A 17,498-nucleotide genomic window follows, 5' to 3' on the forward strand; every position below is an offset into this window, starting at 1 on the left:
TGAGACAATCGCTTAAAAGATGCCAGATATATGGCACCACGGACACGTAACACAAGCAGTAAGAGGCATGCAGAAAAATATGTTTTGTGTGTTTCTTCTAAGAAGGGACAGAGCTGTGAAGGCAAGCTTCATCCATAAAACAGGATGAAGCACAGCATCGCCATGGTAGGCCATTCAGAGGGTGACTTTCATATAAACACGGGCAAAGACCTTCAATTTGCTGATACTTAATCATTATTTTGCTCTTATATCCAGATGTATTTTCTTTGCAAATGCTCCATAAAAACATTTAGACAAGTGAAATAATGCAGTCGAGCAGGATATGTAAAAGGAACCTATGCTGGACATTTTATCTTATTATTCTGAGCAGAAAGGATACGCGGCGTTCCCTCGGTTCGGCAGACCATGTAGATGCAGGCGGCGATGACGTGGGAGGCTTTGCGGCCACGGGTCAGGTGTTTGATGAGTGCCATCTTGTAGAAGTTCAAAGCTGTGTCCATATGGTGCTGGTTCATCTGTAGCTGGTTCCCCACGATGTTGATGTGCTGTTTCGCTGGGGACACAAACAGACAGACATCAGCTCACAGAAACAAAGAAAAGTACAAGAGTTCTGCAACCTGCAGACTTTTAGGATCGATACAGAAAAGAAGAAAAACAAGTTTCAGGGGAGAGCTCAGCGTGTGACTGCAAGGTTTGTCTCCTGCCTGCATGAGTGCGCCCAGAAGCTGTCATGGAAAATAATTCTTGCATATTGGAAGCTTTGACCTGATGATGACGACATGTGATTCAATAAATTTACAGGGAGAATTTCATGGAAGTCCAAGTGATTTTTTCCAAAGAAATCTGACATATATCATCTATGACTATCCAAGAAGATTTAGTTGAAATGTAAGTGAGAGATGGACACGTGGAGAGTTAGTTTCTTTTCTGTGGATGTGTTTAAGAAGCAAACCATCACATCCAAAGAAAAACATGCCCTCCATACTCGCCTCATTTTAGGTTTATTATGACAGCAAAAATCGCTTCGGCGTCTTCTGGAAAAAAAATTCAGAAAGCTGTTACAATTAAGGGCATCATCCAAAAACAGTAACACACTCCAGCATCCATTCAACCAAAAACAATAAAGTATACCAATCAGACCCAGTTTAAAGTTTAAAGCCGGATATAACTCCCAGATCTAAAAAGTAAAGACAACAATGGTGCCCAAACCTTCCATTCTTTTACAGGAGACTATGGGCAAAAAGTCCATCGGCTCCATTCCTGATGATTTTAAAGGCTCACTCACTCATTTAATCATATTTAACAGAACATTATGTTCATTTTTTTACATTTTGGTCATTCTAAAGTGGCGTACACACAGAAAGCTATTCATCTGTCATGCATCATTCTGTGGCTGATGCTCATACCAAGCTCCTATTGCCTCAGTACCTCTCTAATGAATATACCATGCTGGAATATGTCAATCAGTGATACACTGAGCCCATAAACCCTTCAGTCACTTGCCTCAACAACTAGAAAAGTTTAATTCAGAATTTACCCACTGTGCATCACCAGGAGTTATTTTGCCCACAGTTGCTTAAGCTCAGCAACTGTCATCAACTTTCTCTAGCAACTCAACATGGGCCTGAATTCCATGGTCATTTGGGCTTTTCATGATTTCTCTGGACTTTTATTTTACCAGGATGGAATAATTGCACGGCATACATCTTTGATGCCTTTAAATATATACTGTACATACATTCACTTAAATATTTTAAGCGGTGTTCAAGGTTCTACGGTTTCTTATCTTAATGAGGCTCAGTGTTAACTTTGTGTTACCTTTTGATCATAATTGTGATTGTAATTGACAACAACTGGTAGTTTATCTTCACCAGAATGAATCAGATTTGTTTGACAGCATTCACTGGACCAATTCAATTCAATTCAATTCAATTTTATTTATATAGCGCCAAATCACAACAAAAGTCGCCTCAAGGCGCTTCATAGATACAGAGAAAAACCCAACAATCATATGACCCCCTATGAGCAAGCACTTTGGCGACAGTGGGAAGGAAAAACTCCCTTTTAACAGGAAGAAACCTCCGGCAGAACCAGGCTCAGGGAGGGGCGGCCATCTGCTGCGACCGGTTGGGGTGAGAGAAGGAAGACAGGATAAAGACATGCTGTGGAAGAGAGACAGAGGTTAATAACAGATATGATTCAATGCAGAGAGGTCTGTTAACACATAGTGAGTGAGAAAGGTGACTGGAAAGGAAAAACTCAATGCATCATGGGAATCCCCCGGCAGCCTACATCTATTGCAGCATAACAAAGGGAGGATTCAGGGTCACCTGGTCCAGCCCTAACTATATGCTTTAGAAAAAAGGAAAGTTTTAAGCCTAATCTTAAAAGTAGAGATAGTGTCTGTCTCCCGAATCCAAACTGGAAGCTGGTTCCACAGAAGAGGGGCCTGAAAACTGAAGGCTCTCCCTCCCATTCTACTTTTAAATACTCTAGGAACAACAAGTAGGCCTGCAGAGCGAGAGCGGAGCGCTCTAATAGGGTGATATGGTACTACAAGGTCATTAAGATAAGATGGGGCCTGATTATTTAAGACCTTGTAGGGAACAATGAGAAAGTCCAAGGAACTCAATCAAGATCTAAGAAAGCGAACTGTAGATTTACACAAAGATCTCTCGAGCCATTTCTAAACAACTTCAGATTCCTAGATCAGTTTAAACAACTGTATATAAGTGCAAGTTACTCAGATGTGTCACCACTTTGCCAACGTCTGGATGAACCCAAACTGCCAGCCTCAGATTAGAGGAAGTTGTTTATAATGTTCAGGGAAAAACCCAGAAATTCCATGGACTGAAAGTGCCGGCCAAGAAAGAAGCTCCAAAATCAACTCTTTCAAACTCGACCTAAATTTGCAGCTGTCCATATGGACGACCTTTGCGACAAGCATTTTAAGGACATCCAGGATATAAAAAAAATTTTTTTTGAAAAACATGGCAAGAGAAAAAATGCTCAGCTCAAGGCTCCATAACAGGACTTTGCAAATCAATGGGTGACGTCACAGACGCTAGATCCATCCACTATACCGTATATGATAAATCCAAGCAGAACCCTATATGGCAATAATAATCCTTTAGGGAACAGCCTCCCCCAGTAGTACAAGGTGTTGTTTGTTCCGTCTTCCTCACATCAGCCCCAAGCGCTCGGGGCAGATGGCTGACCTGAGCCTGGCTCTGATGAAGGTTTCTTCCTGTTTTAATCCTACTGTCGCCAAGTTCTTGCTCAAAGGGGATCATCTGATTCTCTCTATTATTGTAGCGTTTTTTAAGTTTAAAGCATCTTGAGATGACTGTTATGATTTGGTGCTATATAAATAAAATTGAATTGAATTGAATTACCTCCTATAGGAAAACTAAACAACCCATCAGACAGTAAAACAACAGTCCATGTTCAGAGCAATAAAAAAAGCATTCTGTTAGCAGTTTGCTACATCAGTATGGTGGTAATTACACAAGCATCACTTTATGCCCAGCATCATCTACAAGCATGTCGGGGCACACACACCTGTAGAGAGGCAGACGGATTTCATTATACACACGTGTGCAAATGTAAATGGGCACACAAAGACCTGCATAACCACATCTTTACACGCAAATAACAGAAAAAACACGTTTTCCACAGCTCACTGCACGGACCAGTACAGGTGTAGCCACAGGTGGAGGCTCCAGAGAGACTTTATAATTACAGTGCTGCAATGCATTTCTGTGAGTTCGTGACCTTAGATAAACTCCACATGTCAAACATTCTCATGCACGCAACCAGATGTGTGTAACCTACTAAACTGAGTTGGGTGTCTGGGAATGTGAGAGACTCGGCTCATCGTGTCTCATCGTACTGCTCCAGCCTATGTCAACACGAGCTCGTCAGACATACGCATACCCCATCGCTGTCAGCCTAAACCACGTCTGGATGAGTGTTTGTGGTCTTGATCTCTTGCGTCACCAGCTCTAATAAAACTGTACGTGCTAGTTTGGCAGCAGAGAATTTTATGCACAAAATTGATTGTTGTGGCCTTAGTAAATCCGGTAGAATGAATAATCCTGGGTTATACGTCTTCTCCTATTATTTGACTAATCCTCCTACAATTCATATGCAATAAATGCAGTATGTTTGTCTCTATGTGAGCTCCTGGATTAAGACGCTCACATGTAACTGCAACAGCTCTGCTTAGAGGCCTGACAGAGACGTTTGTTTCATTTCATTACAGTGTTATAGAACTGTGGCGGGAAAAAGGGTCAAATTTTGATCACCAAGTTTCTTATTTTACATAATTAAATGATGTTTAAATGTTTACTTTACGACATGGAGAGAACTGTAACGTTACTGTCAGGACAAAGTTTTCTACAAGATAAATGCGACAGCCGGGGTGGGAGGAAGTCTTTTACTACATCGCCAAAGCACCATCCTATTGTTAAGATGCCAATTGTTGTCCACAGAATAGATAATCGGGTGTAGGTAGCTGCTCTCTAAAGCTGTGTTTGCACAGATGTGGAGAGCCCTGTTTATTCACAGATAGAGGGCAAGTATGAGGAGAAAGGTTAGACCAACCGCTGAGCGCTGAGTCACAGTTAACTGTGTTCACATACAGGAACGGATGATTAACGCCACAGTAAGTAATTAGTGGACATAAGTGGACAGACAGCCAAAACAGGTAAAACAGCTTCTCCGACTATGATGGTTCATTTTACATCTAATTAAAGGTAACAGTAGAGTTATAGGATAGTTAGCCTAAGTTATTTAACAGTGAAAAAAGTACTCAAAAATATACAGTGATTAGTGCAATTACACATCAATTTGTTGGAAGACAAATTCACACATTCTCATGAACTTCGAAATAATCGAGTGAGCACCAGTTTGTGAAAGTCACCATGTTGCCCCGACATACATAAAACATGTTACATATGTGGTTAGAAACAAATCACAGTCACAAATCGCTCTTTCAAACTGTGACCATTTAACATTTGCCGTTTTCTCTCCTCTCTCAGTTGCACCTCTTCCTCCTGACCTAAAGCCTCACCTCCTGAACTTGTCAGGGCTCTAACACAAGTTCAAGTGGCAGGTTGCCCTGCAGTGGAATGAACCTGCCCCCCCGACCCCACACACACACACACACACACACACACACACACACACACACACACACACACGGGGATACAAGTCAGAGAACGGTTGCATTACAGAAAAAAAAAAACACTGAAATGTACACTACAATGGGAAAGTGCAAGAGGAAAAAAAAGAGACCTCTGCTCATGCTGGGCTATAGAGGACAGCATGAGAACAGGAAACAAAAACTCTGCACAGAAAGCAGATAAATGTCCACAGTACAACATTATGTTTACACCTGAAAACATGCATAAACATGTTTATTTATTCCTGATATTGTCCCAATCACTTATCATCAGCAGATCAGACATGCAATCCTCCAGTCTCTGGACACCTGAAAAGCAACAACAGCAGCTTGTTATTAGCTAACATTAGGCCCGAGTGTCCTCAAAATCCCACAATCCCTGTGATAAACAGTTTGGAACCAAAATATTTTTAAAATGGGGGCTGCCCCCCAATACAAGGTTTTAAAAAAGGGAAGAATAAGGCACTGAAGTTGTTGCATCCTTTGCGAAAATGTTCACTGCCATCCTCTCCAACCAAGTTTGCGTCACAGATAAGTAGGACAGAGTCTCAGGATGCAGCTTTAATTAGAGCTCTTCCTCACAGGTTAAAGTTAGATTACTGGCCTTTACCTCACTCTTCAGCTCAAACCCCCAAACACCACCTTATAACATTCACACCGACACAAACTGGGACACCCTGAAGGAGAGTGGCATTTACACATACATCTGATGGAACCATCCAGGGAGCTATAAATGCACTCCAGTCTGTTTTTCTTTTTAAAGAGGTAAGATAAGGACAGCAAAGACGAACATGTACACCGCTCAACAAAGTGGAGGAGATATAGGCCAGTTAAATCTTTCAGTGTCTCACTGACAGCCGTATTAAACCAAACACGGTGTTTGCAGTAAAGGAAGAAGAAGGCAGAAAATGTGACTGGACGTGCAATGCTGAAGTACAGACAGTCTGAATGAATGAAGAGTTCATTAATGGCAGATTGACTTTTTTAGAACTGGCCTGCATCGTTGTTACAATCAGACACGAAAGGTTCAAGAATATAACAACAAGGGATCTGATCCATCTAATCGCCCTTTTCTAGTTTTCTAAATCTCTTTTTTTGCTAGTTTTTCTCCTGTTGATTGGCTGTATGGAGGTTTCTCACGTGACACCATCCTCACATTGCTCAAGAGTTGTGAAGTGATACAACTACCAGTTGCACAAGGAAAATGTATTCCCACACATGCTGGTCAGTGGTTACTGGCTGTCATTGGAGGAAATTGGTTCCAAAGAGGGTGCTGCACCAAAAACCTTCTTGTGATTGCTTTTTGTTGCTAGCAGATTAGCGCTGCCACATGTAGTTTGCATGGAAGGCACCACTCAGTAACTACAAGCTAACTAGTGGAAAAAAGTGACGAGGTGTGACTCAAACTGGAAATAAAGAATATTCACATAAAAGCCAACTTGGTGTGCTGAAGCCAAAACATGAAAACAAACCCAAACACACTTGCAACACAGTAAAAGAGTATTTACATAGAAAAACACACATTTGGAACACTATCACTATCAGCCTCCGCAGTGTGGGAACATCTTGACAGCGAACAAAACAAAAGGCAGCCAACATCCAAAGAAGAGCTCTGAATTCCTTCAAGAAGCCTGACAGCTGAAGACTACTCAGAAAAATATCAAGCTGCTGTAGAGAGCTCAGAATGTGCTGAAGAATAAAGGTGATCATCCCAACTAATGTCCACACTATGTCTTTGTCCCGTCTTCCTTCCCTAACAGTCACAGCAGATGGCCCCGCCCCTCCCAGAGCCTAGTTCTGCCGGAGGTTTCTTCCTGTTAAAAGGGTGTTCTTCCTTCCCACTGTCATCAAGTGCTGCTAACAGGGGGTCATCTGATTGTTGGGGTTTTCAGTTTCTCTATATTATGGCAGGGTCTTCACCTTATAATATAAAGGACTCTAAATAACTTAAAATCAAACATATATAGATAATTGACCAATATCATATTTCTTAAACCATTAATCATTAGTATTATCTTATAAACCCTATAACTATTGAGCTTTCCTATATAATGTATTTCCATGCTTTTCTAAATGTTTCAACAAATCACTGTACCCATTTCTCATTTTCTTGGTAAAATACAAAGAAATGAAGGATGGCTCAAGACTTAGTACAGCATTGTATTGCTACATCATAACTTCATATTGAGCTCAAGCGTGTTTTCACACTAAAATTTTCGCCTGAAGCGGTCTTTAAATCTACATTCCAGTCATCACGCCTACACTGCGGCACACCGTGGACCAATACACGAGGGGCTGGTGATACATTATTGCCCAACACAAATACAGGAGGAGGTGGGGTCTCCGCTGCCAGACATGATTCAGTCGGTGGGGAGACAGCGAAGGCGCAGACGGCCACTGGGGAGCCTTTCCAGAAGAAAGTAGGAGGAAGAGAAAGAAAGAAGAAGAGTTGTTTCTCTCTCAGAGACGCCTGCAGACTCAAACAGCCACAGACGCCCATAAATCTGCCCACACGTGTATACACCATCACCAGCTCACTGCTACTGGCAAACACAAGCCACCAACACAACACAGCATCCCACACACAAAACCAGTGCTCAGCTACTAGGAAATATTTAAGAAGATCAATGTTACTCTCAACCCTGCATAGTAGAACTGAAGCATGCACAAGCATGGTTAGCGTAGCATACAGACTAAAGACAAAAACTTGATCTACTGGCATTACTAATAACCAATACACGAGGACAACACCGTCCCTCACTTGTTTCTTTTTAAGTCATTTTCCAATATTTCAGCATATAAACCTGTGAAAAAAAGTTGGAAGCACAGTCGCTGTATAAAAAGATGGACAGCATGACAGCTCCGCAAAAAAGAAGCCAGAACGTCTCGACCATCCCCTGGTGGTCAGCTGCAGCACAGGTCATAAATCCTGTTGCCCTCCAAATGCTAATTTTTGCTGCTCCCTTATAGGCCAGCAACTGCATTTGTGTGCGTATGCATTTCCCTTTGGACAGCCTACCACTGCAAACATGCTCGTATGCATTCCTCCAATACCTCAAATGTATGTTATGGATGTGGAGGATGCTGTGCATCAGTCAAACCTGATTGGTTGACAAGGGAACTGAAATAGGTAAGCGTGCGAGAGGGGAGTTCTCCGGGACTAAGAGAACCCCCCACCCCTCCCCCAAAAAAGACTAAAAAATACACAATGAAAAACAGCTCTTCAGCTCTTTGTATACTTCTCTGGTCCACACACCAACAACCGCACAAGCAAGAAAGCCCACTGAGTAGTTGTACCACATATTCATTGACAACAGATGCTGTGTGTTCCCCTGAATAACCCAGAGGAGGTGGCTGAGGAGAGGGAGGTCTGGGCCATGGTGTTTTTATGTTTGTCTCATATCAATATAATGATTAATATTAGCATTAGAACTGAATTGTGAATAGGAAAATAAATCAATAGTTTTCATTAACAAGGTTAATTTAAAATGCAACACCAGTATTTAAAGAGCCTCGAGTATCTTAAGAATAAACATCACATTCATTTACTACATGGTGTGAAATATGGAGGTCTGAGAGGCTGACTAAACACTGTTTAGCATCCTGTGGAATAATTTAACCCACTGTTGGAGATTTCAACAGGAGTTTGGTTTGACTCTCCCAAAATTGATCCTGGCATGTATGATTTGTTTTACTTTAAATACATAAATAATATAAATAGTTGCAGTAAAATTGAAAACTTCACTGGGAACTAAGGACATCAAATGTCATACATTAAAAATCATCCCCTTCATGACTCAAATTAAACTTGGACTCATTATTTTACTTAAAATAACTGATATTACGGCTATTATGGCTTGCTCTATCAACAAAGTTTATACGTGGAGGTGAGTGAAACTCTAGGATATCTTTTCATTCATTTTCAACATTCAACCATTCACACAGAAAGTCATGCAAGTACTTTTTCCTACATTTAACTGCTTTTAATCCAACAATCTCATACGCAAGCAACGTGGCATCTTTGGCTATCTGCCTGTTCATGAATGAATGTGCACGACTTCCATGCAAAGGGTTTATTATTATATAAACATCATTAGTTAAAGCCTTGATTATACTTCACTGTGGACACACACACACACACACACACACACAGCTGGAAATCTGATGACCAAGTAGTCATTCCTGCTATACTTCCAAGTCCACTTGAAGTCTTCCACCATGTGTAGTTGGTGCACTGTGGACCACATGGTCTGCACGGTCACCAACATGAGGACAGGCACTATTTTGACATGCACTCTCGCACTCACTGTGATGATCAAATGAACGTGATTCATACCGAGCGGACCTCAGTGGACTCGCACAGTGAGGTCACTCAGTAATCAAGGCTTTATGTATGAAAACTAATCTTGACCTCAGCTGGGGACCGGGCAGCTCCTCCTGCTTCCTCTCCACCACATGATGATGTTCAGTGTAAAAACATGGACGAGGCTGCCCTCCGTAGCGTCAGGGTATTTAATGTAAACCCAAGTTGTTTGACAACAGAGCGAGGTGTTTTTATACTCTTATGTTGTTCCCAGTTATATCCACACTGTATCTCCTTGCTGATGAGCATGTATAAGCTGCAAGCTTATCCTTTCCTAAAAGTTCAAACCATCCTTCAGACTCCATGTGACAGCAGAATAAAGCCCCCCACACATACACAAACAGCATGGTAGAAATATCCTACATACAAGCCTCCATCCTCACCCAGTTACAAAACACACACGCAGCATTTAACAGCAGTATTCCTCAATCCACACCCTCCTATCGCTCCCTGCTAATCCCCTGCATCCATGCGCACACTGCCGTTACTCAGCGCCTGCTGCAGTCTGACAGCCCTGTGACTCCGTGGCTCTGTCGCATTAAACATCATCAGCTGAGCAGACGGTCGTCGCTGCGGTAACCAGCTGCTGGCAGTCGACGTCTGGGCTCTCTGTCCGGCTGCCAGCAGCCAAGCGGTTGCTCGTCTGTGTCTGCAAGTTGCTGATGCGTTTTTAGACTAAAGTCCCGTGTCAGCAAGAGCTCCAGGGACACCCACCAAGACCCCTCGAGGTTCCCACAGGGGCCCCCAGCACTTCAATTTAGAGCATGACAGGTTGATAATATCAGCTGACAGCAGCTTATCCTACACACAAAGAAAATCCAAAAGAGGAAAAAGAAAAAAAAAATCCATTCTGGGAGGACACTGGAGTCAAAGTGAATACTGATTTTCCCCATTTGGAACAACTCTCACACCACCTCGGATGAAGAGAGCATGCTCAAATGTACTAGAAACACTCTGCTTTCAGAAAGGTGAGCTTTTACGTCACTTGGTTAAGTGGCAGAAAATGTGCAGCTCCTCAAAGCTTTACAGCACATGATGGTGACTTTAAATTCACTGTTAAGACTGTTTTGGCTCACCATTGCTGCTCTCTCAGTGGTGTTTGCACCACAACACTCAGCTGTTTTCACAGAAAACACTAAAACAAAAATCTTGCTGGGTACTACCAAAAAAGGCATAACACCAAAACAGTAAGCACACACAAAAACTAGAAGTTGGGGTGCTTTCACAGCTGTGGCGTTTAGTCTTTTTAATCCCAGCTGTGGTTCTTTCTTCCACCCCGACACATCTGGCCAATAAGGGGACTGAACATCCTCACGTGGTTTGTAGTGATGCCGTTTGGTTTAATTGGATTTTTCTCTGTGTGAAAACAAACCAAGCTACAAAACAAAAGCTACAAGTTTACAAACTCACCAACTGATTCGGACCAGAATAAACGAACTACAAGTGAAAAAACGCCTTTAAAATACTAGCAAATTTAGCAGCTGAAGAGTCAGGCTTCCCCTCACCCACAGCTGATGGCAGCCCCTCCCTGAGCCTGCTTCTGCTTGAAGTTTCTTGCTGTTAAAACTTTATTTGCCTCAATACATTTTTATGTAAAATGACCTTTTAAAACACTTCTAACCCAACATTAGCTGGGATAGCTCCAGCCCCCTCCCACAACCTCATATTGGATAGATGAGGATTTTCAACTAAATAAAAGCAGCTTCCGTACAGAAATAACCGTCACTTACACCAAGCCTGACAACACACAATCACATGAGCATGCATGTGCTGGTCTAAATGACAAGCTGAGGTTGAGTCACACGATGTGGTACGACATATCATAGATGGATACAAGTGATTGATAAAAACCCACACTGGAGTCTGCAAACAGAGCCTCACAGTTTTCCCTTAAAAGGCAAAAACTCCATAAGAGACTTGTTCTAAATGACAGTTTATTATTATTCACAACTTTTACAAACTTAAAGCTTTATCACGTAAAAAGCTTGACCACACACACTGCTTATTGGGACCATCTTTTGGGGTTTACAGTGTTCTTGTGAACTCTCCTGGTACATAACCCTGCTGAGTGCTGGGTGTAATGAACAAACACTATAATAGTTTCATACTGTTATAGATCGAAAGCAAGCTGCTGCTGTGGCTCAAAGCTGCACTTCCGAGAGGAGGGCTTTGAGCAAACAGCATAAAATGATTCAAAGTAAACCTCTGAAAATATAAAGACTTTAATCACTCGAGTGAAGTCAAAGACACCAACGTGTTGCAACGGAGCTGCTTTCAGAGGAGAAGTTTACACTCGACATGAAATAAGATTAAATGAATTATTGATGCCCGTGCAAAAGACCTAAAGTCGTCTCCTCCTTCATTTATTGCCCAAGCTGCATTTTGCATGAACACACAAAAACGCAACCTCGGATCACGTGTTGAAGGGTGATCCCGACACTAAAGAAGCAAATGAAGAAAACAAAGTTTGCAGTATGCAGCAATACCACGTGCAATGTAAATACAAACAGAATGCATTGACTTGCAAATCTCAAACCTATATTTCATAAACAATAGAGCATACAGATGTTTCAACAACTATTTAAAGCGCCTCCGTACTATCACAGATGCAGGCTTTTGAACTGAGGGCTGATTTCAATTCAGCTTCCATTTTCCTCAGTCGTGAACTTTGGCCCAGAGAAGGCAGCGTGTGCACATGTGGCCTCTTCGCTGCATGACAGAACTTCAATCTGCATTTATGGTTGGCACGGGGATTTGTGTTTGAGTTCTTGAGACAATCCGCTCATTTGCATGAGAGAATTATGCGTGTTATTAAAGCAGTCCCACAAGCACACAACATCCAATCCATCTAATACACAGATTTCTCCAGCATCTCTCAGTCTTTGTATGATATTATGAGACATGACAATTTTACACTAAGGAACATTATTTTGAAATTGCTCTACTATTTGTAAATGTGTGAATGTGGAGGTCCTCTGTCTCTGTAAGATGCTATTTTTATGTCCAGTCATGTTACTGATTTGCTGCCAGCGCACAATGCTCCAGCTCTTTCTTTGGAGTGCCTACGTTTTCAGCTTTTTGTTGTTAAGTAGTAAAGTCTCAGTTTTCTGTGTTCTATTGTAAAATTAAATGTGTGTTTATGAGATCTGCAAACAAACCATTATGTTTTTATTTATATTTCACACAGCATCGCAACTGCTTTTGACTTGAGGTTACACCATGCACCTTAAACTCCCGTAGGCTTTTAAGGTGGAGTGTGGTGCCATCTAATGGCCACTCACCTCTCTGCAGCGTCTGAGCTCGGGATGCCTTGCCCATCCCTGAGAAGTGCCCGTCACCAAAGGATGGATGTCTGGCTCCATCTGAAGGACAGAAGATGCACAGAAACAGATTTTCAGCAAAACACTCAAAAAGTGTTTCTCTCTTCTTTTTTCTTTATTTAGTTATTTAGAAACAAGAACTTTGCCGTTATTCCTGGAAATAGATGGCCAAATTTCCTGTCTTAGCATTATCATCTTCATTGTTTGATATTTAAAAATGTATACAATGTCCCACCAAGCACAGAGTTTACTCAGACATTTCATTAACTAACATGAAAAAATAAAGCAGAAAGCTTCCATGTTTCACAGTCACACACAAAGGCAGAAAACCACAATCATCTATAATCAAAACAGCTTTTGCAGTCCATTTTTAGCTCGCTGCTGCAGCTTTAAAACAAAAGTAAATCCTACAGTTTCATTTCTTTACACTTAAGAAGCCATCGCCAGATCCTCCTATAACCAGGGCCATCACAGGTGACCCTCTGCACCCGCCCGCCGCCTGTTTGACCCGCTGCCCTCTGGTCAGCGCCTCAGGTCAATCAGGTCCCACACCTCGACACTCACAAACAGCTTGTCCCCCCAACCAAAAGTAAACACTCCGTTATAGCTTATTTTACTCCAGTGTAACCATATTTTACAAATTAAACATCACATTGTATTAAATAAGACACAAACCCAGCAATTAAGACCATAAGCTCATTGGGAAAGTTTACTGAGGACATACAGAGTGAGAGTGAACAGTAAGGCTCTTTCTCACACTTTCATTTGACCAAATCTCTTGTGGAAACCACAGAGATCGCCATCTACTGGCCATGAAAAAGAATGTAGGTTCTGATGCCACTTTTCAGACCTTGGTAGCAAAGTCCATCTTTTTTTATGCAGTCTATGCTTCTTTGATGTCAGCAGTTGAATTTGTCCAGTTTTCTTGTAGTCAGACTGTGTAAACAGTAAAATCATTAGACACAAACCCAAAGCCATCAGTATTTTATTTATACCAGCAGTGGAGCATTTTGATCCACATGATCACCTTCAGCCACAAGCAGCATTTAGAACAGAGATTTCATTTGGCACTAATTGCACACTCTTTGTTACTCTTTAGTCCAAAGTGACAATGCTGCAGATTAGAGCTTTTAGAGTGCATTTTGGTCTGACATTGTTCCATTATAAATGTTATCATTCTGCCTCCTGGTAGCTAGCAGGAGGCAGAATTGCAAATATACAGGACAGCGACGAGCACCTGGGTATCCCACAGGCCCATGGCAACCATAATAACGATGCACAAAAGTCAGCCACAGCCAGTTTCTATGCAACTTTCCTATGCTCATTCGGGGGGTTTCCCCCCTGGACCCCCCATGCTTCCCCATTTAGAAAAAATGTTTTTTGTTTCTAAAGCTAAAACTCTTTTATGAGAACTGAGTGTAATTCGTCTAAACAACTCTTATAGTGGTGTCAACTATGCATCTTGGGACGAGAACCAGCGCACCAAAGCTTCCAGTCCAGCCCTCTATACAACTTTGCAAAATAGATGCAGTTAAGTCTCAAATTTCTCTCCATCACTGCAGCTGTCACATTTTACAGTTGTTTTTTTTAACCAACGAAGCCAATACATACCTGAAGTAATTACATTTTTATTGTTAATATTCCATGAAATAACAAAAAAGTTCCAGTTTTTCACTCATTTATAAGAGAATTGTTTATTTACTTTTTATTGACAACAGGTGCACAGTAAAGTTCGGGTGAAAGGTGAGTGCTGACTAGGCTGCGCTCTGCTTTAGCTTTGTTAAATCGAGTAACTGAACTGAACATCGTGAGCATGTGTGTGCTGTTGGTGCCTTGGAGCTCTAAATCACTGTCTGGTTGAACCGATCACAACTTTCAGACATGTGTACAGCATGTGAGGAGGTGTCTAATCTTTGCGCCCAATCTGTAAGAAAATGATGACTCTGGGCACTTTTTCTTTTTGAGCTTGCATTTACTTTACATGGCTGTGTCTTTTGTCCCATCTCCTTCCCCTCAACCCCAACAGTCTTGGCAGATGGCTGCCCCTCCCTGAGCCTGGCTCTATCACACATTTCTTCCAGTTAAAAGAGAGTTTTTGCTTCCCACTGCAGCCAAGTGTTTGCTCATACAGGGTCATCTGATTGTTGGGGGTTTCTCTTGATTATTGTAGCCTCTTTACCTTACAATATAAAAGCACCTTGAGGCCCTTTAAGAGCGCAGTTCTTCTTTCTGATTGGCTGACGCTGGTAAACAAAGCTTATAGTAGTGAGAAGGCTGAGCTTTCAGCTCTCGGGAATTATTTGCACACATTTTGACTTATGTACAGTGGATATATAATTCGAGTACACATGTACACAATAGAAAACCCTATTTTCATGCAAACTGTCCAGTCAGTGAGTCCACTAGTCTGTCCTTCATGTATTGGTTCAGCTCAAACCCACACAGGAAAGAAATCCACAGTAGATCTAGAGAAACAGCAGAGCAACAGGCAGCAAATGTCCTGTCTTTCTCACCTTCTGCAGAGACAAACTGTCCAACAGCCAGCGACCCTCCACCTCCCGTCTCCACAAACTCCACTTCAGACACAATGATGTTGTCCTCCAGCACAGAGCCGCAGCCCATGCATACCGCATCGCCGCGTGCATGGTCGACATCAATGTCCGAACTGCCACAGTTCTTACACACCTTGGAGCTCATGGTGTCGTTCCTCAAGTCTCAAAGCCTGATGGGAAAAGATAAGGCCAGTAAATACAGGAAGTAGCTTAAGTACATAACTGGCTCCCTACATAGAAAGAGGAAAGGAGCCACCTTGTGTCTCTGTAGTCGGTATGCGTTTCATTGTGGTCCACTGACATCTTTTGTTTTTTGTACCTTTGATTATACATGTGTGCAGTTATGCTGCCTCTCTTTTTGGGCAGTTTGCAAAATTTTATAATCACTTTGGGTCTTTGGATTTACATTCTGTTAAGAAATGTTACCAGTTATGTCACAGGGACCATGTGATTAGCACTGTCTACTGTAGTGTAATAGGGATCTGGACGAGCATGTAACAAACTAGCTGTGTTTAGGCACTTCCAGGATGAGGTTTGCTTTCTTAAAATCACCACGTATAATAACTGACGAGTCCAAGTTTGTCTGCTTTGCACACAGTATCGGATCATCGAGTGTATGCATGTTTTGATGCTAAAACTTATATTATATTACACTTTCAAATTCCCGGAGCTCCTCCCTGTTCAGTAATCCAAGCATGAGGTCAGCAGGGCGCAACACAACACAGGTGGTCTCTAACTTGTGGCCCCCTGGGAGGGTAATCCCTCGAATACCGGAGGCTATTGCATGTAAAAGAGAATTGTACCCCGCCGTATCAGTACTTTTACTCGGATTACAGAGGTCTATAGGGTAGTGCTTCTCCCACTGGCAGTCCATCTTGTTGGTTTCATGATGCAGCCTCCTGCAGCGGTTGTGAACAACTTGCTCGCGGCTCTCCTCCCATTAGCCGGCCAGCTACGTGGCACTGGTCAGCAGCCGCCGGCTAACTCGGGTTTTTCTAACTTTTCTTGCCTAAAAGCGAGACCTATTCAATGCACAAGCTGACTCACTAGTCCCTGAATTGTCTCGCCTCTTTGTGTCCTTTTGATTAGATTAATTGATACTGTTGTTAGCCGAATGAGCAGCACACTGTTCACATGGGGCTGTTAACAACAAGGAACGAGAAGCTAGCCCAGCGCTGCTACCGGCAAACTCGCTGCAACGATCACTCATGCTAATACCAACACGAAGTCATGCGTATCCGAAATAAAGAAGCGTCACGAAAGGCTACACAAACACACACATATAATGTGTGCTGACAGCATTCATACCTCTAGTCTGGTGAAGTCAGCGGCAGCATGCAGCCACGAGTCAGCCTCCTCGGCTCTAGTGTTTTCGACAGACGCTGATTTGAAAGTATTTCTCATTGACTGTGGTGCTTCACTGTTTGTAACTGTAGTCTCTGGAGAGCAAACAGAAGCGTGACAACAAACAGATATTTCAGAAATGCTGTTAATGCTGGAACAATCCTTAACACAACACACCCGACGTGAAAACATGTGCGTTTGATGCCCAGGGAACTCGGGCGAGACCAACTCTGCCGTGAGGGGTGTTACTATGTCAACATTATGGTAAATGGTAAATGGCCTGTATTTATATAGCGCTTAACATTATATTTATTTCAAATCAAGTTTTAGAACCTTTTTGATATTCATTTTGAGTGAACTATATGTTGTGTGACGAAAGATTATCAGTAATTGAAATATATTTCATACAAAAAGTTTATACCATAGATATGATCACCGAGGTTATTTGTATTATGGTACGTCCCCTGTCGCCGGTTTCCAAACTAACAGGAAATATAATAAAATAAAAGTGTCCCATATCCGTTTCGTTTTTCCTTCATGTGTTTTTTTTTTCACATCAAACTTTTCTGTTGCATTTGGGCGTACTTAAAAATCTTAAACCCACAATTAGGCTAAACAATAGCAACAGCCTATGTGTATTTAAAAAAAGAGCAATAAGCTAAATTTATTGTTATATAGGGTGGATAGAATATTTTCATTATCCAATGAGCAATCGAAAAGTTTAAATTAGTGTA

General features: G+C 41.9%; 1 protein-coding gene across 2 annotated transcripts in view; it reads right to left on the bottom strand.

Moving 5' to 3' along the window:
- The window catches only part of brf1a (BRF1 general transcription factor IIIB subunit a), a 125,476-nt gene extending 108,462 nt beyond the window's left edge, over window positions 1-17,014 (bottom strand). The window contains exons 1-5 of one of the 2 annotated variants that reach the window (XM_085256274.1): window positions 16,942-17,014; window positions 16,729-16,859; window positions 15,382-15,590; window positions 12,830-12,910; window positions 380-553 (exon numbers count right to left, since the gene is read on the bottom strand). In XM_085256274.1, the coding sequence (XP_085112400.1) occupies window positions 380-553; window positions 12,830-12,910; window positions 15,382-15,565 (439 nt within the window). In that variant the 5' untranslated portion in view covers window positions 15,566-15,590; window positions 16,729-16,859; window positions 16,942-17,014. Of the gene's footprint in view, window positions 1-379; window positions 554-12,829; window positions 12,911-15,381; window positions 15,591-16,728 lie in introns of both variants that reach the window. The other variant, XM_085256273.1, reaches the window with a different exon arrangement.
- Between the last annotated feature and the right edge of the window lie 484 nt (window positions 17,015-17,498).

The sequence above is a fragment of the Mchenga conophoros genome, linkage group LG19, assembly GCF_057382185.1.
Source record: "Mchenga conophoros isolate Kocher_MC1m ecotype Shallow Benthic linkage group LG19, M_conophoros_male_GT1.1, whole genome shotgun sequence".
Classification (NCBI taxonomy): domain Eukaryota; kingdom Metazoa; phylum Chordata; class Actinopteri; order Cichliformes; family Cichlidae; genus Mchenga; species Mchenga conophoros.